Here is a 24,298-nt window from a genome sequence, read left to right as displayed (position 1 = left end):
GGTCAGATTCACCAGGAGCCTGGATGGCTTGGTTCCAGGCTTAAAATAATTCATATTCATATTTTCAGAAATCTCAAAAAATGTATGTGTTTTTATATCGGTGGCACCACACATTGGCCGCCGCTGCTATGCTCTATTCCTTCCACCACATGGATAAACATGAAAAGAACACAGTCCATTTATGAATCACTAAGATGTGCAGCATCTGGGCTGAGTGTCTTTGCCAAAGCTTGACACAATGTCTGGAAAAAGTTCAGGATGAAAACTGTCTGCTGGACAAGTCTGTTTGTGTCCAGCAGAGGGAGACACAGTCCAACAAGTCTGTCTGTGTCCAGCAGATGGTGCCCAACAAAGCACCTATTATGAAACATTTTACAGTTCATCAGCAGTGTTACCATGTCCGCTTATTATAAGCGACTTTGAGCTTGTTTTTCTGTAAAGTTGCTTGTAAATATTGGTAGTTGCGCGTTGCAGGTTTATTGGGCTTGTTTCTAAAGTGTCTTTGCTTGTATGGGCTTGTTTCCTATTGTGGTTCTCAAACATTTTTCAAATCTAAATCCCCATCTGAAAATATTATGTTGTGCCAGGGACAGAAGATTTGTGTTAAAATGTTTCGAAAAATATTCAAAATGTTTCACTTTTTCTCAAGATAAAAAAGAAAAGATCTACAAGCTCACGACGCGTTGTGAGCTTGTAGAGCGGCTATTTTCAAATATCCAATGAATATAGGTTTATGTGGCCCTATATATAGTCGCTTCTTTTGGGCTTGTTTTCATAGCTGGTTGTTTGTTTGTCTCTCAAAATCTGGCAAGTCAATGTAGGCTACACAGTTAAAAAATCCACATAAATTGTGTTTTTTTTCTTTTTAATTAATGCAGATCCACAGGTTCGAAACGCGGCACAAAGTGACGTGTTTTGAGCTTGTAGATCTGATACTTTTGATATCCTGAAAAGTAACAGTTTTGGATTTGATATCCTGAAAAGTAACAGTTTTGGACATATTTAGCTCTGGACCCTTACATGTCAAGTTGTACACTCTAAATAACAAGACAGGAACTAATGCAACAATAACGGCATGGCTTGCATCTGGCCAGTCTATGACATGAGTCCCCCCCCCCCCCCCCCCCCCCCCAAAAAAAAAAAGGGCAGGCAAAATTGGAACTGGAACACTACACAATTGAAACTGATAAAATATTCTTTGTGGGGTTTTCTCCCATCTCTCCTGATTACATGAAATTGGTATCCCACCTGAAACAGTGTTTTCTGTGGGACCCCCAGAAGCAAAGATTTGAGTAAAAAATGTTGGCTTTAAAAAAAATATATATTCAATGATTAGCGCAAATTTTCATAATTTTTCAAAAATAGCAGATCTACAAGCTAATAACACGGCACTCAGTGCCGCGCTATGAGCTATTTTTTGAATAGGCAAAGTATACAGTAAATGGTTAAAGTGGTTAAAATGATTGTGACGCTATATTAACTTATGTAGCTGGTGACCCCTGGTACCCCGCCAAGGACCCGTGGGGGTCCCCGGACCGCACTTTGAGAACCAATGCCCTAGTAGTCAACATGCGCCGTCGACCCCCCCCCCCCCTTCCAGTCAAACGTTTGACGTTTGGTCAAATCCGTCTCAAAGAAGTCACCCGTTTTGCCGTCTTGGGAGTGAGAATGCGTTGGATTTTAGGTTATAGTGTTAGGGTAGCAGGCAAAATGTTGAAAGTAGAGTTGCAAGGCACGACTTTGTACTTTCCCCAGAGAATTTGGTCTTGATGCTCTTCTTCTCCAACACCATGCAGACCCATTCATTCCGGGAACGGATCTATACAAATAGAGCTTGTAGATCTACTATTTTTGAATAGCCAAAGTATAAAATAAGAGTGGTTACATAAACACGTTCCCGGTTTTAAAGTGTAGATCTGGTCCCACATCAGTTCCATGGGTCAGACCGATGTTTGACGTTGTAGTTCTGGAGCTCGATCTGGTCTTTGATCTGATTGATCAGAATCTGAGACAGGAGAATCCCCACCAGCTGGAAGAGAAGAAGAAAGAACGCATGATAAAATTGACAGGAGATTTTATATTTTGATGCCAATACTTGTGTACTTTTACTCAAGTAACATTTTGAACACAGGCATTTTACTTGTAATATTTTTACATTGTGGTATTGCTATTTTTACTTAAATAAAATATCTGAGTACTTCTTCCACCACTGAGTAAATGTTTTGCCATTGTTGGGACCCTGTGCATAAAATCCAACAGGGCCCCTCTGACCATCTGGAAAGAGCCTTTGGGGGGCCGTTATTGCTTTGGGCCACAAGCAGTTGCCTATGTTTAAACTGTTCATAAAATATATCTCTATTATGTGGGCTCAGCTGGTGAAATTCAGGGTGAGGATCTGGAACAGTAGGTCTAAGTTGGCCCAATTTTCCGAGAGCAGTGGTTCCCAAACGTTTTAGCTCACGACCCAAAAGTGAAATCAGATGTTTGCCACCGGGACCCAAACTAGTGAAAATAGCAGATCTACAAGCTCGCAACGCGTCGCTTCGCACCTCCCAGTATTATGTGGTATTTCCAGTCTACCCAGTAAGAACAGAGTGGTACATGCCTGTGGTGGAAGAAGTACTCAAATATTTGAGTAAAAGTAGCAATACCACAATATAAAAATACGCTGTTACAAGTAAAAGGCCTGTGTTCAAAATGTTACTTGAGTAAAAGTGCATAAGTATTGGCATCAATATAAAGTACCAAAAGTAAAAGTACAAAAATGTTTGAAAATATCATATCTACAAGCTCACAACTATTAAAATAGGGCTAAAGTGGTTAATGTATGTTTTAGAATATAATGATTTATATCTGCAAAGTAACAAGTAACTTAAGTTTTTAAATAATTGTAGTGGAGTAAATATACAATATTTGCCTCTGCGATGTAGTGGAGTAGAAGTAAAAGTATAGACAATTGGAAATACTCCAATAAAGTAAAAATAACTCAAAATTGTACATAAGTACAGTACTTGAGTAAATGTACTTAGTTACTTTACACCACTGGTATATACCTGTGGTATGGCCAGTCTACCCAGTAAGAAGAACAGGGTGGTATATATACCTGTGGTATGGCCAGTCCCAGAGCCACACCTCCCAGCAGGAACAGGTTGCTGTGGATCCAGTTGACCAGCTTGTCTATGCAGCCGTTGGTGTGGATGTGTTCACCGGCCGCCATGTACTCCATTTCCTGCGTGAAGTGGCCGCACATCGTGTTGATGACCTCCTGCACGCGTTCACACAGACATACACACACAAACACACACACATACACACGTTCATACACACGCACACACACGTTTTCATAGACAAAGTCAGAGAGAGAAGGATGCGGCTGGCAGGGCACTGCGTCAGGCACCCGGAACTAGTGGCATGCAAACTGACACGGTGCCAGGGTAGGCAAGAAGCGCACCACCTCCGTAGATGCAGTGGTGTAAAGTAACTACTGTGGGTAGATTTACTCAAGTACTGTACTTAAGTACAATTTTGAGATATTTTTACTTTACAGGAGGATTTCCAATTTACTTTTACTTCTACTCCACTACATGTACATCTCAGAGGCAAATGTTGTATTTTCACTCCACTACAATTATTTGAAAACTTTAGTTACTAGTTACTAGTACATATGGATTATTATTACAAAACATACATTAACCACTTCAGCCCTATATACATATTTTTTAAAGATTTGTATACATTTTATGCATTTGAAAAAATGGGACATTCTGCATAATGAGTACTTTCTGCTTTTGGTACTTTAAGTACATTTTGATAACAATACTTTTGTACTTAAGTAAATTGGAATTCTGGACTTTTATTTGTAACAGAGTATTTCTACATTGCAGTATTGATACTTTTACTCAGTAAAAATGTGTACTTTTCCCACCACTGCGCAGATGCAATGCGGCGCGACAGCTTAGCTAACAACACTGTATAGAGCGTGCCAAAAATCCTGAAGGGGGCATCAACAAGTGTCTTTTGGTAGCTGCGGACATCTTTGAGGGGTAAAAACCAGGTTGACTTAACATTGCCCAATGCCACGCCCCCCCGTGGTGACGACACGTTGGCACGCTTAATAGAGCTCAAGACCCTGATGTTAGATAGGAGGGTGTGGAGGGCAGCGATTCAGGAGTCCTGTGTTTTTGTTGACTAGACCGCACTCTCGCATCGCATCGCATCACATACACACGTTCACTTATGTACAGTACAGTATCTATCTAGGTAATATAACTACATATTATCATTGCTGTCGTGCAGAAACCTCCTATCTCCATATTTTGTGTTTATGTTCGTAAAATAACGCCCTACTAGATCATACTATAGCGTCACACAAAAGCATCAAAAGTAGCAGATTCACAAGCTTGAAACGCGGCGCAAAGCGACACGTTTTGAGCTTGTAGATCTGCTACTTTTGCTATTTTTGAACAAACAGTTTTGGACATATGAGGTTTCCACCCGACAGAGACGTTATACACACACATTCATACACACGTTCAAATGCACATTCATATACATGAATGAATGAATGAATGAATGAACACACACACAGACAAATAGACAGATGCACTACAGCATCAGTCACTACTAATCTCTGAGGAAAATATTGTACTTTTACTCCACTACAATTATTTGAAAACTTTAGTTACTAGTTACTTTGCAGATATAGATTATTGTATTATAAAACATACATTAACCACTTCAGCCCTATTTTATACATACTGTACTGTAGGCTATTTGAAAATATAGCAGACCTACAAACTCACAACGTGTCGCATCGCCTGACCTGGTAAAGGGATTTCAGATGGGGGGTCCGCGGCCAAAATACATATCATTTTGGGGGTCCGCGTCACGAAAAACGTCTAAGAGCTTGTAGATCTGCTATTTTTGAATAGCCCAAAACATCTAAAATGACACAGATGCGTTAATGGGTTAAAAGGACATAATAGGCCTCACCCTGTCTTTGGAGATGTGACAACAGGAGAAAGGAACAGAGCAGCGTTCTCCACTAGGGTTTTCGGGGGTGCAGTTGAAGTAGACATTCTGGGACCAGTCGGTGTAGGCCACCCCACCACAGCAACCAAACTGGGAGAGACACAAAGACATTCACGTGTTAGATGACTGAGACTATTTGAAAAACAGATCAATAAACTGATCGAACGATGCCTTGATCTACAGTAGATCAGTTATATTAACCCATTCGATCTCTGTAATTTTAGATTTTTAGCAGATATACAAGCTCAGAGTGCCGCGCTTGTAGATCTGCTATTTTTGCAGAGCTTGTAGATCTATTTTAGAAAAATCGTGAACATTTGTGCAAATCTTTGAATATATGTTTTTATTATTTGTAATTATTATTATTTGTAAAATATTTTGTTCCAGGGACTTCCAGAAGCACATGATTTACGCTGCTCTGTTCCTTTCTCCTGTTGTCACTTTAAAAAAATATATATTCAAAGATTTGCACACATTTTCAAGATTTTTCAAAAATAGCAGATCTACAAGCTCATAGCGCGGCACTCGGTGTCGCGCTATGAGCTTGTATATCTGCTATTTTTGAATAGCCAAATGCATCTAAAATTACAGAGATGCGTCCCCTGATTGAATGGGTTAAGGCAAGATTATGAATTATGCATTCAGTAGTAGGTGAAATGTCAAATGAATCATCATGCCATCACTTAAAAATGTATCGGTTGGATAGAATAGAATAGACACTTCCATTTGCACTTGGAACTCAGCTTCCAGGGTGAGCATTTAAAAAAGACAAGAGACAAGACAAAGAACATAGATTACATCCTACAATACTACATAATACAATACCCTTAAAAAATGCCTGTATGTATGCGGACAAAAAACTCATAGAACAGCAGTTGTCCAATTCTCTTCAAACTTGCCACAGAAATCGCTCATGGCTCTGGCATGACAACCATTTACTTTTCTACCATGTGTCTCCACTTCTAATAATCAATAAATGCTTGCCATTTTCTCCCACATTTTGCCCTGTAGGCGGCCTAAGTGCACTGACGCGATGTGCGTCACGTTTAGAGTTGTACGTCATGGTCGATAAATAATAAAAAATTAAAAACAGCATGCGTGGACACAGACACGCTGATCCAACTCAAGTAAAAATAAACACAACACCCGCTGCTTGTTTGATTACTTCAGCGTTGCATCTCTCTCTCTCTCTGTGTGTGTGTGTGTGTGTGTGTGTGTGTGTGTGTGTGTGTGTGTGTGTGTGTGTGTGTGTGTGTGTGTGTGTGTGTGTGTGTGTGTGTGTGTGTGTGTGTGTGTGTGTGTGTATGTGTATGTGTGTCACAGGATCGGACATCTAACATGCGTGTGTAACACCATACCATCTCCGCGCCAGTGACAAAATAAAGTAGACTGGACTGCATTTTCTTGCTATACCAGGACCTGGATATACACTAAAATGACACAGAACCCCCCCCTCAGGCTTCGTTCCTAATGTACGCTGTCGACTGGAATCCGTCTGGGGCTGCAGGGGCCTTTCACATAGAAAGTGGCCAAACCCCCCTGAAGGGGACTTTTTTCTTAGCCTGGCATGGCCAGACTAATATCACTGCGTAGATATTAGTCTGGAATCTCTGTGTGGAACCTGCATTTCCGAGGGGCAATTAAAAGAATGCCCCTGGTGATAAACCCGCCCCATATTTGCATACTGGGCCCCGATTGGTCCCTCACAACTTCGGAGAGAGAGAAATCCAATTTCTATTGAGAGGGGCCAGACCTTATCTGCCGAGGGCAATTTCTTTGCAATGGCAGATTCGTCTGGAACCAGGCAACTTTTTTCTATCCGTCATGATTAGGTATGTAACGATTCATTACAAATTTAAGTTGATGATTAAATGTCACTCAAATAATTGCGATTATTGCGATATGAAAAATAACTTAAATATACAAGACATTATTGACATATTTAATAATTCTATACATGTAAAAATAGCAGAAATAGCTGATCTACAAGCTCACAACGAGTCACAAAGTTCCTATTCTGATCTGCTATTTCTGCTTTTTTTTAATTTATTTGAAAATGTGTGAAAAATTTTCAACATGGAAACGATAGACGATTATGAAATATTTTTTTGCGATTATCTCAAATAATTGCGATTAGACGATTAAGTAATAATTGTGACAAGCCTACGATTCACTCAACTCACAATACGAGGTTCATTTTTTTTTTTTATCTTACACAAATCCAGTATATATATTTTCTGCAATACTGTGTTTTCTCTTATCCTTTTTCCAATACAGTAGCAAATGAATGAAAACGTTTTTTTTTTCAATTCTCTTGCAAAGTTCCTGTATTTTCTTCTCTTTTTTTTACGCGCATCACAATACATTGTTTATTAAATCGATTTAAATTGTCAGCAGTTTGAATCGATTTACGATAAATCGTTACATGCCTAGTCATGATTGACAGATGGTTGGAGGAAACATCACCTCTTTCTGTCCGTAATCAATGAGGTTCTGAAGATCAATGTCATCTCTGTAATGGATGATGGAATCGTTGATGAGCTCCGTCACTCTGTTCCGTGCCTGTGTACACAATAGGAGAATAAACACAACACTGTTATCTAACTGTATGTATGGTACTGTAGTAGCTATAATGCTGGTCATGTGCAGTACAGAGTCTAGGTCATATAAAACTTTTCTTGGGCTTGCTCCTATAAAGTGTAGTTGCTGTAGATTTGGGCTTGCTGTGTAATGTTTACTAATACTTTACTACTACTACTATGTTTAAACCAGTGGTTCTCACACAGTGGTCTCAAGGACCCCCAAATAAATTTGACCGTGGACCCACATCTGAAAATATTTTGTGCCAGGGAGAGAGTACAACATTTCCATATTTCCAAAAAAAATATTTTTTTGGGGGGGCTCATGTGGCCTATAGTCCCTTCTTTTGGGCTTGTTTTCATAGACCTGGTTGCTTGTTTCTCTCTCAAAACCTGGCAACACTGGTTAGTTATAGCTTCACCTTATCAGAGAATATGAACCCCAAGACACCGGCGGTCAGCTGCATCAAGAAGATCACCGTGAGGAAGATGCAGAACTGAGATGAAGAAAAAAGAGAGAGAGAGAGAAAAAATGTTTTTAGGTCATTCTGTTCAGCAAAGGTTTCCCAAACTTTTCAAGCCGCGACCCCCCAAAATAATTACTTTTTTCAGACCTTACGGTCTGAAGGAGACAGATGTTCTCCCGTAAGGAGCCCACACAGAGAAGATACTTACGGTCTGAAGGAGACAGATGTTCTCCCGTAAGGAGCCCACACAGAGAAGATACTTACGGTCTGAAGGAGACAGATGTTCTCCCGTAAGGAGCCCACACAGAGAAGATACTTACGGTCTGAAGGAGACAGATGTTCTCCCGTAAGGAGCCCACACAGAGAAGATACTTACGGTCTGAAGGAGACAGATGTTCTCCCGTAAGGAGCCCACACAGAGAAGATACTTACGGTCTGAAGGAGACAGATGTTCTCCCGTAAGGAGCCCACACAGCCACAGAAGGTGATGAAGAACATGAGGACACCCACCACCAGGAGGATGATGGCAGGGTCCACCGACAGACAGGCCATGGCTGCTTCTAACACACACACACACACACACACACACACACACACACACACACACACACACACACAATTAACCCATTAAGACCTGAGGCCGATTCTAAAAATGTCTTCTAAATTCTAACAGTTTTCTGAAAATGTTCCTATATTGTTGTTGTCGGGCAGAAACCTCCTATCTCCATATTTTAACTTTGTGTTTTTTTTTAAATTAACGCCCTTCTTGATCATACTACAGCGTCACACAAAAGCATCAAAAGTCACCCCCAGAAGCAAAGATTTGAGTTACACATTTATATATTCAAAGATTTGTACAAATGTTCAAGATTTTTCAAAGATAGCAGATCTACAAGCTCATAGGGCGGCACGAAGTGAGGCGCTATGCTTGTATATCTGCTGTATGGGTCTGTGTTATTTTCGTGTATATCCGGGGTCCTGGTATAGATCCCAAATGTATATGTAGTTGGCCGTGGACCCCCATCTGAAAATGTTTTGTGCCAGGGACATCAAATCAAAATGAAGAGACATGGCGAGGAGGCCAGCCAGACAATAACAGTCAAGTCACAGGCACCGATTGTGAGGGCACAGACAACTTCGACCATACTTGACACACACCAATGAAATATTTTATCAGATCTATAAATACATATTTGTCAGATCTATCAAGGCCTACCTGCATGTTTCATCATGCGAGCATACACGCCGATGGCCAGCATCACCATGGCGATCATCTACAGAGGACAGAAAGAGAAGAACAGTCAGAATAGCCATCAGACCAGACCCGTGTGGCCCAAACATAAGACTTGTGCTATAGCCATCAGTGTTGCCAGGTTTTGCGAGAGAAACAAGCAGTCTACGGAAACAAAGCCCAAAATAATCGACCGGTTTTAGACTATTTGAAAATAGCCGAGCTTGTCGATCTGCTATTTACAAACAATCTTGTAATGTAATATTTGGACTATTTTGGAAACATTTTAACTCGCTTATATAACAAAGTCGCTTATTCCTCCCGTGCTTTTTTTCAGAGTGCCCACATCTTGCGTCCTCTCTTTTTTTTGCCTACTTTCCCATTGATCTAGCCGGAGGAATACAAGAACGCTCGCCCCAAAACACACTCGCCCCGGGTCAAATCCGGTGACCTCGGAATGGTCGCCACCAGGTATTCCTAAACGTAACCTCAGTAGAACTATGCCTAAACCTAACCTTATTCCTAACTTTATCCTCAGTAAAACTATGTCTAAACCTAACCTTATTCCTAAACATAACCTCAGTAGAACTATGCCTAAACCTAACCTTATTCCCAAACTTAACCTCAGTAAAACTAAGCCTAAACCTAACCTTATTCCTAACTTTATCCTCAGTAAAAACGAATACATGAATGTACACTCTCAGAGTTATGGAGGTCCTTGAAATTAAAAGGTTTGAGAACCACTGTGCTAAACTAAATGGAACAGAGCCTTCATTAGTATCATTGGTGTATCACAGCTGTGAAGGAAGTAAGGAGGAGGCCCAATTGTGTGCTTATAGAGCCCATTGTGGGAGGTGATGTACAGTATTATCGTAAGTACTGTAAGATAAACCAAAGAGTACACAAATCCTACAAATGGTCTCCTAAGTGGGCGCCGCCGTCTGACGGCAGATCTCGCGGACGTCCTACGTTTACTGGTGCTAGATTCCACGAGAGTGCGTTGCTGGGACAGAGAAAGGTCGATAATATAAAAGTAGATTTTCTCCTGATTTGTCTCTCTGAAAAAAGCCATTTTAGTATAAAAATCTCAGGTCCAATATTTAGTTCAGTGACCGTGGGGCTAAAGAATGGTTCAGAAGCTGTGTTCACGTTAACACTAGCTCTTCCATTGGAATGAATAGACTCCAACCTGCTTCTGGTCCCCTAAAGAGGCGGCCACCTACTTCACGCAGATACGGGAAGTAAAAGCCATTTGGGCAGACTTTATTTTAATGTTTTTGTCTTGGGTAAGAATTCATGCTATGACTGCAGTGATGACTAAAATGACAGGATTTCAGGTTGTAGGAAAAGGAGAGAATTACATTGGCCTATTCTGTGTTCCTACTTGTCACGGGGTGACATCATTCCCCGAGTGTGGGGGAGTTTCACACAATTGTGCCTCATGCTGAGCTAATTAGAGCAAACCTTTTCAATTCAAAGAACATCTCAGGGGATTTCTGATCAAACATGGCATATCTAATGGAATATCTGGTGTCATTATAGGCAGTGGAGGAACGTAACTAAGTACATGTACTCAAGTACAAATTTGAGGATTTTTTTAGGAGTATTTCCATTTTTCTATTCTTTTACTTTTACTCCACTACATCTCAGAGGCAAATAATACCTTTACTCCACAACTATTATTTGAAAACTTTAGTTATTAGTTATTACTTTTGATTATTACAAAACATACATTTGCCCTATTTAAACTTTGGCTATTTGAAAATAGCCTTGTAGATCTGCTATTTTCAAAAGACCTTTAAGTATATTTTGATGCCAATACGTCCAGTAATTTTGATTACTGGACTTCTATTTGTAACAGAGTATTGATACCTTTACTTAAGTAAACTATTTGAGTACTTTTTCCACCACTGATTATAGGTGAACATTTTGTCTGGTGCAGATTAGTGGGGGTTACGTCAACTAGAGGGCAGAAAACAGTGCCGGTCACGTGGTTCATGTAAACTCGAAATAGTGACAGTTAAACGCTCATAGACTCCAGTGCATTCCGTAAACTTCCGATTCAGGGCTTTGTCACTTTTATTCGCCAATAGAAGGCTCTGTAGGAGACTGGCCCGATGAAGTGAACGGAGGTGACGCAACTCTCCTTATATGGCTCTGCTTTTAGCTAAAAGGACTCTTTCATTCCCCCCCAAGCAGCACAAAACCCAGGAGCTCATCTCCAAAGAATAAAAGAGACCTGAGCATTATACACTACTCCTCCCCAAAGCAGGTGGATCAAGTTACCACACACACACACACACACACACACACACACACACACACACACACACACACACACACACACACACACACACACACACACACACACACACACACACACACACACACACACACACACACACACACACACACACACACACACACACACACACACTCGTTTGCATTACTATCCTTGTGAGGACCTAAAAATGTTAGGCGGACGGCATTTGAAAAAAAGCAGAACAATAGCCGAAGAAATAGCAGATCTACAAGCTCACAAGTGGTGAGCTTGTAGATCGGCTATTTTTCGGTGCAAAGACAGCAGCGCACAACTAAATGTAAATCAGGCAGAGATCCAAAAGCTTAAACCCTAAAATTAACCTGTAAATGCCTGATCCTACAACTACTACTAACCCCCAACCTGGATCCTTTTTTTTCTTCTTTTCAAGTATCTGTAAAAAAAACATTTTTTCTTGTGAGAACACCAGGAAAATGGACCTCACAACATTTATGTCTTATATTCTACTATACTTGTGGGGACATTTGGCTCAGAAGTATAGCGCGCACACACACACACACACACACACACACACACACACACACACACACACACACACACACACACACACACACACACACACACACACACACACACACACACACACACACACACACACACACACACACACACACACACACACACACACACACACACACACACACACACACACACACACACACACACACCCCTTTTAGGGAGGGATATGCCAGGCTTGTTTTGGCCCCTGTGTTAAGAGGTTGGTTTTCACACTGAATGCATGAAACAAAACCTCTTTCTTTCTACAAATACAATCTGTGTGGCCGTATCATTTTACATATATTCCAATGTGTGTGTGTGTGTGTGTGTACTGTATATTTACATTACTTCTATTTTTTTTCTCTTTCTGCTCTTGTGTTTTGATTTCTTAAAAGGGATAGTTCACCCCCAAAATGACTTTTTTTCTATCGATTAGTCACCCCATGGACACTTGAATTCATGGATATTGTTCTGTTTTTGTCGCATTCCTAAGCCAATAATTTCATGACCAGCGGACCGGTGGGCAGCGGTTCCGATAGGAAACACAAAGGAACCGCTGCCGGGGGTGACTAATTGATAGGAAAAAATAGTTTTTTGGGGTCCCTTTATAAGCTTATGAAGCACTTTGGTAAAAGCCTGTAGCACTTGCCCTATTGACGACCATGCAGTCTTATGGAAAGGTTTCAATTTAATTTAGATGTTATTTAGACAGATGCCAGTTTCATTTGTTGTCCTGGCATCCTATAGTTTGTATAGTTTCAATGTACATATTATTTATTGATATTAGAATGTTTAGAGTGATGCTAGGTTCTTGGTTTACCTATGATCCTAGATTACTGAGGCACTGTCTCTGTGCATTTGGTGTATTACCTTGTGTTTACCTTGCTTTCTGTGTAAATCGCTTTGGATTAAGAGAATCTGCTAAATGCCTACATTGTAAATTGTAAATTTGTATTGTTTTTGCTTTATAAATAACTCATCTTGATAAAAGATTTATACTAAATCAAATATCACCAAACAGTCACATTCTTATTCTTACATGGATCCACACTCTTCATGTCTTCTTCACTACTATGGGGGATATTTCACTTTCAAACATGTTTGGGGTCATTTTAACTCAGTTTTTTTACTCAGGTTTCACCCCAGACAGTTTTTAAGTTGATTGACTCAGTATTTAGATACTTGATATTCATTTTATCAGACACGCCCTCTTCCTATACAAACATATTGTAACTTCAAACTCCATATATATTGTAACTTCAAACTGTAACTTTAACCATGATGGATTCATTGAAAAGTCCTTGGTTCTGGTGACTGATATTGTCCTTTGAAAACGTGAAATACTGTATTTAATTTTTCTTCATTTACCCAAAACATTATACAAAATAAATGGGAAAATATTTGAAAAAACACAGCCCCCTCACGCATCAGAAGGCAAATATCAGTCACCACTCACCAGAACCAAGGACGGGTGTTTTCAATGAATCCAACAAGGTAAATGGAGTTTGAAGTTACATAAAATGAATATCAAATATCTAAATACTGATTAGCATGCAACTTAAAAACTGTCTGGGGTGAAACACAAAATCCTGAGTAGGCACGTTAAAATGACCCCAAACATGTTTAAAAGTGAAGTATCCCTTTAAGTGTGGTAAGACGATACAGGCCACACACACACACACACACACACACACACACACACACACACACACACACACACACACACACACACACACACACACACACACACACACACACACACACACAGAGAAGTGGGAAGAAAGACTCAGGGCTTTCAGTTCTTGTGTAACGGCTTGTGAATGTGTAGCCCAGAGGAAACACATTCCACGCAAAAAAACAAAAAAACTACAAGTTTGTACATGAACTCTGCGTCACAAGGCCAAGAGGCTTGTTGGTGTTGCTCCCAGCTAGTGATACGTTTTGTGACACATTACAATTTACAATTCAGGCCTTTAGCACAGTGGTTCTCAAACTTTTTCACGTCAAGGACCCCCATAATGATATGTATTTGGCCGCGGACCCCCATCTAAAAAAATATTGTTCCAGGAACCCCTAGAAGCAAAGATTTGAGTTAAAAATGTTCGCTTAAAAATATATATATATTCAAAGATTTGCTCACATTTTCAAGATTTTTCAAAATAGCAGATCTACAAGCTCATAGTGCGGCACTCGGTGAATAGCTAAAGTATAAAATAATTGTTAAAGTGGTTAAAATGATTGTGACGCTATATCAACACATTTTGTTGGGGACCCCCTGGAACCCCCCCAAGGACCCCTGGGGGTCCCCGGACCCCACTTTCAGGACCAATGCTTTAGCATACGCTTTTAATCCAGAGCGATTTACAGTAAGCAAGGTAAACACATACTAATGCATAGGGACAGTGTAGTGCCTCCGTAATCTAGGATCACAGGTAAACCAAGAACCTAGCATCAGTCTAAACAGTATAATATCAAATAAAATACAATATGTTCATTGAAACTTATATAAACTAGGATGCCAGGTCAACAAATGAACCGGTCTACATAATAACATATGCCATCTAAATTACAGTTTTAACCTTTGCATTCACATGTTTCTTTGAAAAATGTGGCTAGTTGTTTGTCCATGGTAAACACATAACAGATAAGAGTTTAAATTCACAGGAGATGTTATGTTAACTAGCTTGCTGATAATGCTGTGTGTGTGGGTTTAAAAAGTGTGTTGTTCGTTAGCCGTTATTTCAAGAATTTCAGCAAGATTTAACTTCCTGATTTATTTGGTGCTCGTTTCCTCATTTTAACCCATTAAAACCAGGAACGAATCTGTGTAACCACTTTAACCATTATTATATACTTTGGGCTATTAAAAAAATAGCTTGTAGATCTGCTATTCATTTAAACACCATGAAAATGTGTGCAAATCTTTGAATATGTATGTTTTCACATCTTTGCTTCTGGGGGTTCCTGGAACAACATATTTTGAGATGGGGGTCTGCGGCCAAATACATATCATTTTGGGGTTCCTTGACATGAAATAGTCTGAGAACCACTGATATAGCTATATAGTTTTTTCAGATAACTGTTTGTAGACGTTTGTAGAATCGGTCTCAGGTCTTAATGGGTTAAAGGTGTAGTTCACCCCTCATTTCCTGTCAATTACACACCCCATGAAGCATGGAATTCATGGAGATTTTTTTTGTTTTTGTCATATTCCTATAATTTGATGATAACAATAAAGACCCTAATGTATCTAGTAGGAGACACAACGAGTCTCCTTTGTGTCTCCTAGCAGATACATTAGGGTCTTTACTATCATCATCAAATTATTGGCTTAGGAATGTGACAAAAACTAAAACATCTCCATAAATTCAATGCTTCATGGGGTGTGTAATTGACAGGAAATGAGTAATTTTTTGGGTGAACTACTCGTTTAAGGCCAGTCCACACCAATGCAACTCCTTGCAACTCCTTGCAACTACTTGCAACATGCAACATGCAACTACTTGCAACTCCTTGCAACCATTATCCCCAATGGCAGTTGGAAGGAGTTGCATTGTGTAGTGGCCTTAAAACCGTTTTGTTGCAAGGAGTTGCGACTAGTTGCATTGGTGCGGTCTGGCCTTTATTAGACACAGCTATTAACGCAGTGGTTCTCAAAGTGTGGTCCGGGGACCCCCAGGGGTCCTTGGGGAGGGGAGGTTCCAGGGGGTCCCCAGCAAAAGTAGTTAATGTAGCATCACAGTCATGTGCTATTCGAAAATAGCAGATCTATAAGCTCACATCTGCTATTATTTTTAACATTCTTTTTTTTAACACATCTAAATCTTCTCTTCTGGGGGTCCCTGGCACAAAACCTTTTCAGGTGAGGGGGGGGGGGTCCAAATACATATCAATTCGGGGGTCCTTGACTTGAAAAAGTTTGAGTAGGCCTATTAACATATTTATTCAGGTTCTCAACTTCTCTACACTAGGCTATTTTGCTCTAGTACTTATGGAAAGCAGTGCAGGTTTCTCAGTTTAATTCTCAAAGACGCTCAAAAGCAAGACTCTCAGCAATGCAAAGCTCATGTTGTGTAAGCATAGTTCTGCTCTAAAAATGTTATTTTTTTAGTTCAGAGAAAATCTCCCTTATAACTCCGGAGGTTATGATCTGCCGTCATGTGATGTGATCAGTGATGGAAGAAGTACTCACATGTTTTACTTGAGTAAAAGTATCAATACTGCAATGTAGAAATACTCTGTTACAAGTAAGAGTCTGCGGTATTCAAAATGCACTTGAGTAAAAGTACAAAAGTATTGGCATCAAAATATACTTAAAGTGCTAAAGTAAAAGTACTCATTATGCAGAATATCCCCATTTCACAAGTTCAAAATGTATAAAAATCTATAAAAATAGCAGATCTACAAACTTGTAGATCGGATATTTTCAAATGGCCAAAATACACATAGGGCTGAAGTGGTTAATGTGTGTTTTGTAATAATAATTAAAATCTACAAAGTAACTGTAGTAACTAAAGTGTTCATATAATTGTGTAGTGGAGTAAAAGTAATTTGGCTCTGAGATGTAGTGGAGTAGAAGTAAAAGTATTGAAATTTGTAAAAACTAAAGAAAAACACCTCAAAATGTGTACTTAAGTAAGGTACTTGAGTACATGTACTTAGTTACTTTCCACCACTGGATGTGAGTGAGTGACACAAGGAAAACATAATTATTGTGACCTTTGCATAGTTTGAAATCCTACCGCTTAGCTAGCTGCAGTTACTGTTTAACGCTTTGTTTTGTATATTTGCTGACACCATACAGTAGCCTACTCTTCTGTCGTTTCGTGACAACGCAAAAATCAGTGGTGGAAAGTAACTAAGTACATTTACTCAAGTACTGCACTTAAATACAATTTTTAGGTACTTTTACTTTACTGGAGTATTTCCAATTTTCAGTACTTTTACTTCTACTCCACTACATCTCCGAGGAAAATATTGTCCTCCACTACAATTATTTGAAAACTTTAGTTACTAGTTACTTTGTAGATTTTGATTATTATTACAAAACATACATTAACCACTTCAGCCCTGTATAGCTCACAATGTGACATTGTGAGCTTGTAGATCTGCTATCTATTTCAAAATATTTGTATACATTTAAAAACTATTGAAATGGGACATCCTGCATAATGACTACTTTCTACTGTTGGTAGCCTACTTTAAGTTCATTTTGATACCAATACTTTTCTACTTTTACTCAACTACATTTAGAATTCTGGACTTTTACTTTTAATAGAGTATTTAGATTGCAGTATTGATACTTTTACTTAAGTAAAAAAAAAATTGTACTTTTTCCACCACTGACAATAACACATTTCTATGTATAAAATAAAATATAACACTATAGCCTAAATGCAGGCTTTATAAAACCCAACATATCAATAAAATGTTCCCCATCAGAGAAAACAATAAATCACATCTTCTTCTACAATCATTATGGTTAATTTGAGTGGAAGAAGAATGCATGATGGGAGGTCATTTCTCACAGCTAAAATGGTCTACTATAAAGTAGGCTACAGCACTAGTTCTCAAACTTTTACATGTCAAGGACCCCCAAAATGATATGTATTTGGACCCCCAACTGAAAATATTCTGTTCCAGGGACCCCCCAGAAGAAAGATTTGAGTAAAGCTGGCTCCAGACCAATCCAAATCGGCCCGACTTTGGGCCGATTTGGCTTCGGGAAGCGTCGGCCAGTCGGTTAGGGGTCCGTCGGCCAGTCGGTTAGGGGTCCGTCGGGACCTTTTCGGCCGACCCAGAGCCGACCGAACATGTTCAGCTTTTTAGCCGACTGGCAGAGCAGTGGCAGTGACAACAAAGGGCTGTCGGTGTTGCCAGATTATGTGAGAGAAACAAGCGACCATGTCTATGAAAACCTACATTCACTGTTTCTCGTTGTTGCTCCCAGAGAGAGAGAGAGAGATTGATTGATTTGACCTAGTTTTGCGCAGTTTTGGTGCGCAACACAACCCTCGTTTAAGTGAATTGCTTTCACCTGCTGCTGCTGTGTGGAGCGCAGTGGTGGAAAAAGTACTCAAATGTTTTACTTAAGTAAAAGTATCAATACTGCAATGTAGAAGTACTCCGTTACAAGTAAAAGTCCCGAATTAAAAATGTACTTGAGTGAAAGTACAAAAGTATTGGTATCAAAATGTACTTAAAGTACCAAAAGTAAAAGTACTCAAATGTTTGAAAATAGCAGATCTACAAGCTCACAACGCGTCGCTTCGCGACGCGTTGTGAGCTTGTAGATCGGCTATTTTCAAATAGCCTAGGTATAAAATAGAGCTAAAGTGGTTACTGTATGTTTTATAATGTAATAATTTATATCTGCAAAGTAACTAATAACTAAAGTTTTCAAATAATTGTAGTGGAGTAAAAGTAGAATATTTTCCTCAGAGATGTATGGAGTAGGCTAGAAGTAAAAGTACTGAAAATTAGAAATACTCCAGTAAAGTAAAAAATCCTCAAAAGTGTACTTAAGTACAGTACTTGAGTAAATGTACTGCGCTACAGGGCATATCTCCAAGCCAGGGTGACCTACCCAGGCTCATGAAATTCATATGCAGGCATAGTAGCCAATTAGAATGAAATCCGCAAAAACGGACTCATATACTGATACAGAACCATATATTGGCTATTATATTATGGCTGTCGGGTGGAAATCTTGTATGTTCCTTTTTTATTATTATTTAAAAACAATTTAAAATCGTGAAAATAGCCAATCTACAAGCTGTAATTATTAATAATTAAGAAATACTATATTTTAAAGAGTGAAAAATCAACTAAAGTCATTATTAGTGCAAGTTCATTCACATTTCATTTGAATGAAAATAACTTGTGGGTAAAATACATTCTGTGAATCTAATGTGATTAATGTGACCCCTACTTCAGTCAGTGAAGTCCAGGGCTGAATGTGACATATTGAGACCTATATAACTAAATATTGGTCATTTGCCAACACATTATTTTGTGAAATAAATGGGTTATATTTCACAGATAGTTATACTATTCTTATAATATATTAAAATACAATGATCCTTAACCTTCAAGTTAAATGCATTATTTCCGTGGACTTAAAAATCATTTTTGGACTTAAAAATCATTATTATTTTTTTGGATGGCCTTCCTGCCCTGGCAGGAAGACCGGGCAGGGCCTTTGTGCCCTCCAAAAAATTACAACACCAAAGGCCAAGTGGCCTTGCCCCTAAAATGACGAAATTCCAGGCTTGAATGCAATAGATGTACTCTGAGTCTGTTACAAGTAAAAGTCCAGAATTCAACATTTACTTGAGTAAAAGTACTAAAGTATTGGTATAAAAATGTACTTAAAGTACCAAAAGTAAAAGTACAAAAATGTTTGAAAATAGCAGATCTACAAGCTCAGAACGCGTGCATCGCAACACGTTGTGAGCTTGTAGATCTGCTATTTTCAAATAGCTTATAGGTATAAAATAGGGCTAAAGTGGTTAATGTATGTTTCATAATGATTTATATCTGCAAAGTAACTAGTAACTAAACATTTCAAATAATTGTTGTGGAGTACAAGTATAGACAATTGGAAATACTCCAGTAAAGTAAAAGTACCTCAAAATTGTACTTAAGTACAGTACTTGAGTAAATGTACTAGTTACTTACACCACTGCACGTCAGTGAAGAAAAAACGCTGGGAACATCCCTAAGTGGCTTTGCAGGGAAACAAGCCCAAAGTCGCTTATAATAAGCAGACCTGGCAACGCTGGCACGCTAAAAGTCAAATTAGCACATGAATGGCCAGTCGGCTGACAGACTTAAATGGTAACTTTTGCCAACCGAATACCAGTCTGTTGCAGTCTGGAGTAGTCTGCAATAGTCTGGACGAGTCTGTTTGGTGCGGAGTTGCCTTTAAAAATCTTCGCTTTAAAAATGTATTCAAGGATTTGCAGATATACATTTTCACGATTAAAAAAAAATAGCAGATCTACAGGCTCATCTTCGTGCCGTGCTATGAGCTTGTGTATGTGCTATTTTTGAATAGCCCTATATATATATATATACATATATATATATATATAGGCCTATATAAATCTGGCGCAGGGACATGTACCATATAGGCTATACATGCACTATAAACGACATAGGTAAGCTAAAAACACTTTTAGGTTTAGCAACCAAGCAAGGCAGTAAATCAGTAGCTTAGTATAATAGTCCCCCCCCCAATAAATGATTAACCTGTAGCTACACAAAAGAATGCAAAGTAAAAGTCTCTCTGCTTAAAGGGATAGTTCACCCCCAAAATGTCAAGAAGGATTTTTTTGTCACATTCCTACGCCAATAAATTTGATGACCGGCAGCGGTTCCGGTAGGAGAGACACAAAGAGTCTCCTTTGTGTCTCCTACCGGAACCGCTGCCTACCAGTCCACTGGTCATTAAATTATTGGCTTAGGAAATAAATATCCATGAATTCAAGTCTCCATGGGGTGACTAATCGATAGAAAAAAAGATTTTTTGGGGGTGAACGATCCCTTTAACAGCTTCACACTTTTACACTTGTTGCTCAGACAGAGCTATAAGGCAAGGCAGCATTCTCAGTGATCCATCCATCTGCTTGGAAGGAGCTCCAGAAGTCCTTTCTTTTGGGTCAATTCAGGGCAATATGGTTTCCAAAACCTTTGTTGTCTCCGCCGGAGGTGGAGAGTATGTTTTCGCTTCGTCCCGCCGTGTGTTCACCTCCCTCCTAGCCAAGCTAACATTGGTCAAGCTCCACGTGACACGTGTCAATATGTTGACACCAATGCCTTTGATTGGCTAGAGGGACGCATGACGAAATAAAATCCTATAAATAGGTGTGTCACTTCAAAAAGCCATTTATGTTTTTGAAGTGAGGTAAGACAGGATCAATCAGTCTTGATTGGAACAGTACCTTCCAGTACAAATCACCCGTCCGTGCGTGTGTCCCTCTGAGAACACCTAACATTGGTCAAGCAAAGGCACAGAAGGCCAAAGCTAAGAAAGCATACTCATCTACAACAGTAACACAGAAGAGGACTATAGAGTTGAATTGATCCCACAACAAGGCCGAAGTCTTAATACTGTAACAATTGGCCACCTTGATCAAATACATTATGTAGCACTAGAAAAAAACTGACATAGATCAAACACACCAATCAACTGCTGAAACTGTTCAAGACAATGAAGATGAAGAAGACAGACAAGCATTTGAACAAACCAGTCAATTACGAGGACTCCCATATGACACATTGCTTCAAGAAGAACATTTTTTAGATGCAGACACTACATATTCAGTCGCCCCTGCAGAACACCAAAAAACACGCGCATTCTACCAAGACGACCTGTTCTACCAAGACGACCCGTGATATTAAAATAGCACGGGTCTGCTGGCGGAGACTTGTGCTCCGAGGAGCACATTTTCTAGTTCAACATTGTAACTGCTTTATTTCTTCTTATTATCAATTATTGCTGTAGGCCTATATGAATGGTAACGGGATAGGTGGGCACCAAGGAAGAGTGGGCACCTCGTGTTAAATTGGCTATTTTTTTCCAAAATGTAAAAAAAAATAACTTTTGGAAAATGCAAAGTAGGCTAGACAGTACATGATTAGAACATGCTTAAATATTTGACAATTAAGGTCTAATATTTCTACAATTGCAACACATTACAAAACCTGTAAATCCAGTCATTTTGGGGCATTAACAATAAGTTGAAGGATAAAATGAAGTCTGATAATGATGTACCGTGCATGTTCACATCATGTATACTTTACATTACTTAAGACCAGGCACGAGCACACACAGGAGCCAACCAGTGCCCGAGCACCTGCCCGATTGCCTTCTTGGTAGAAAGTGCCCTTTTTCATACATAATGTCTCTCATTAAATATCTCTCTTGCAAAATCATAGTTGCAGTCCACTCTTCAACTTTTGTTTTCGCATCATGATAAGTCTCTTCTTCTTTTTTGCAAGAAACAAGGGCACTGGCATGATCAAAAGCCTTGACAGTAAATCAAGTCATCAACACTTTGAATAACACACAGCAGCAGAACACAGGAAACAGACCTCTGCCTTCCGTAGAATGTCTAGTTGACACATGTGTGGGTGTTGTGGTCAAAGGACCACAATGAAAGAAGCTCTCTGGCTTTTCTTGTTTCATCCTTTTGACAGATACGTACAACTCTATGTTCATATATGCATTTCTGTCAATAAAATGTCAATCTACCGGGTATCAATTGCATATTTCTCTATCCACTGTGGATTGATTGTTTACTTCTACCCACAGTGGTGGATTGTCTATACATTTTTACTATAGTTATACCTGTTAATATACTATTATAAATGCACTTTGACTAAATGTATATCTATACCTGTTAATAGCTCATACACCAGGCTAATCCCAGGCAGTCCACGTGCAGAGGGCCAAGCAAGAGTTCTGTAGTAGGCTACATTAGTTCTAAAAGTGGGGTCCGGGGACCCCCAGGGGTCCTTGGGGGGGTTCCAAGGGGTCCCCAGCAAAATGTGTTAATATAGCGTTACAATAATTCTAACCACTTTAACCTTTTATACTTTGGCTATTCAAAAATAGCAGATATACAAGCTCATAGTGCGGCACCAAGTGCTGCGCTATGAGCTTGTAGATCTGCTATTTTTTTTAAATCGTGAACAATTGTGCACACCTTTGAATATATATATATTTTTAAGCAAACATTTTTAACTCAAATCTTTGCTTCTGGGGGTCCCTGGAACAAAATATTTGAGATGGGGGTCCGCGGCCAAATACATATCATTTTAGGGGTCCTTGACATGAAAAGGTTTGAGAACCACTGCTGTAGTACTTAAATCTCCTGGTTTCTGGTAGTCTATTCCTAATGGCTGTGTGCTACTACAGTACCTTCTTATACTCTTTTCAATTACTATTAATATTATTTGTTACTCCTAACTGTACCTCTTGCCTGTATCTGTCCTGAGGTACTGCCGTGACAGCATTAAGGCACCTGCCCTCCCAAAGGTTTGTGCACAGCCCTGCTTAAGACCATTTAGACTGGTAAAGTATCTGTGTCATTTTTTGATTTCTTTGGCTATACAAAAATAGCAGATATACAAGATATATATTTTTTGAAGCGAACATTTGTAAAATATTTTTTTCCAGGGACCCCCCAAAGACTTGAGTCACAAATGTTTGCTTTAAAGGGCATATATTAAAATATTTGCAAGCGTGGCTATGAGCTTGTAGATCTGCTATTTTTGAATAGCCAAAGAAATCTAAAATGACAGAGATGCGTCCCCGGGATTGAATGGGTTAAGGCCATTTTACTTTATAACATTTTGGACAAAATAGCCAATTTAACATGGAGGTGCCCAGATGTCCCTAGTGCCCACCTATCCTATATAATGTCTCTACCTGTTGAGTATAGTGTTCTGTATTGTTACCTAGGCTACATTGGCAATGAGTCTGACCCTCAACTATTTCACCCTCAACTGTTAACGAGTTGAAATAAAGGTTAATAATAAGGTTAAGAGTTATTTAAACACTCATCCAAAAGATCAGGTTGAAATAAATAAATAAACAAACAAACCCTGACCCAGAACATCATATCCATTGAAAACAAACAGCAAGTATTGGACCACAGGACTGACACACGTCCAGTCCTTGTCATACTAATATATATATATAAATATTATAATAACACACACACACACACACACACACACACACACACACACACACACACACACACACACACACACACACACACACACACACACACACACACACAATTATATTATGTTATTAATATAATAAATAAACTCTCACCCAGAAGATCATGTTGAAGACAAACAGCAGGTATTTGACCACAGGACTAACAAACGTCCAGTCCTGGTCATGCTGGGACGCATCAGGTGCGTCTCTCCTCCTCCTCATGGCGTCAGATATAGACGTTTATTTATTATATGTATTTATTTATGTGTTAAAGAAACGATCAGCTCGTTTCAAAGCATGGTGATGCAGTAGAGTAGTGGGTTATGGCTGATCCCTAAAGTGCGTAAAGTCTGTGTGAAAAAAAGAAAAAGAAAGTGGAACCACTGCCCACCCACAACCAACACGCATTTCCTG

The 24,298-nt window shown here is 39.3% G+C and overlaps 1 protein-coding gene across 4 annotated transcripts; it reads right to left on the bottom strand.

The window, feature by feature from the left end:
• Positions 1-1,150: 1,150 nt before the first annotated feature.
• Positions 1,151-24,276, bottom strand: tspan33a (tetraspanin 33a). 4 transcript variants are annotated; one of them, XR_013932648.1, is made up of 9 exons: positions 23,999-24,276; positions 9,294-9,351; positions 8,510-8,637; positions 8,033-8,107; positions 7,498-7,593; positions 4,993-5,121; positions 3,104-3,265; positions 1,519-2,029; positions 1,151-1,391 (listed from the first exon to the last, which is right to left on the bottom strand). XR_013932648.1 is itself a non-coding variant. In XM_080421513.1 (8 exons), exons 1-8 carry the CDS (start codon positions 24,104-24,106, stop codon positions 1,928-1,930), a joined length of 858 nt encoding a protein of 285 aa, XP_080277639.1. In that variant the 5' UTR covers positions 24,107-24,276; the 3' UTR covers positions 1,151-1,927. The 4 variants fall into 4 exon arrangements, 3 of the variants coding, with proteins under 3 accessions (XP_080277639.1, XP_080277640.1, XP_080277641.1); XM_080421513.1 differs by having other exon boundaries at positions 1,151-2,029; XM_080421514.1 differs by having other exon boundaries at positions 1,151-2,029; positions 8,510-8,634.
• Positions 24,277-24,298: the final 22 nt, after the last annotated feature.

This window comes from Gymnoscopelus braueri (genome assembly GCF_963280865.1).
Source record: "Gymnoscopelus braueri genome assembly, chromosome: 23".
Taxonomy (NCBI): domain Eukaryota; kingdom Metazoa; phylum Chordata; class Actinopteri; order Myctophiformes; family Myctophidae; genus Gymnoscopelus; species Gymnoscopelus braueri.
This window is presented reverse-complemented; position numbering and strand designations above follow the sequence as displayed.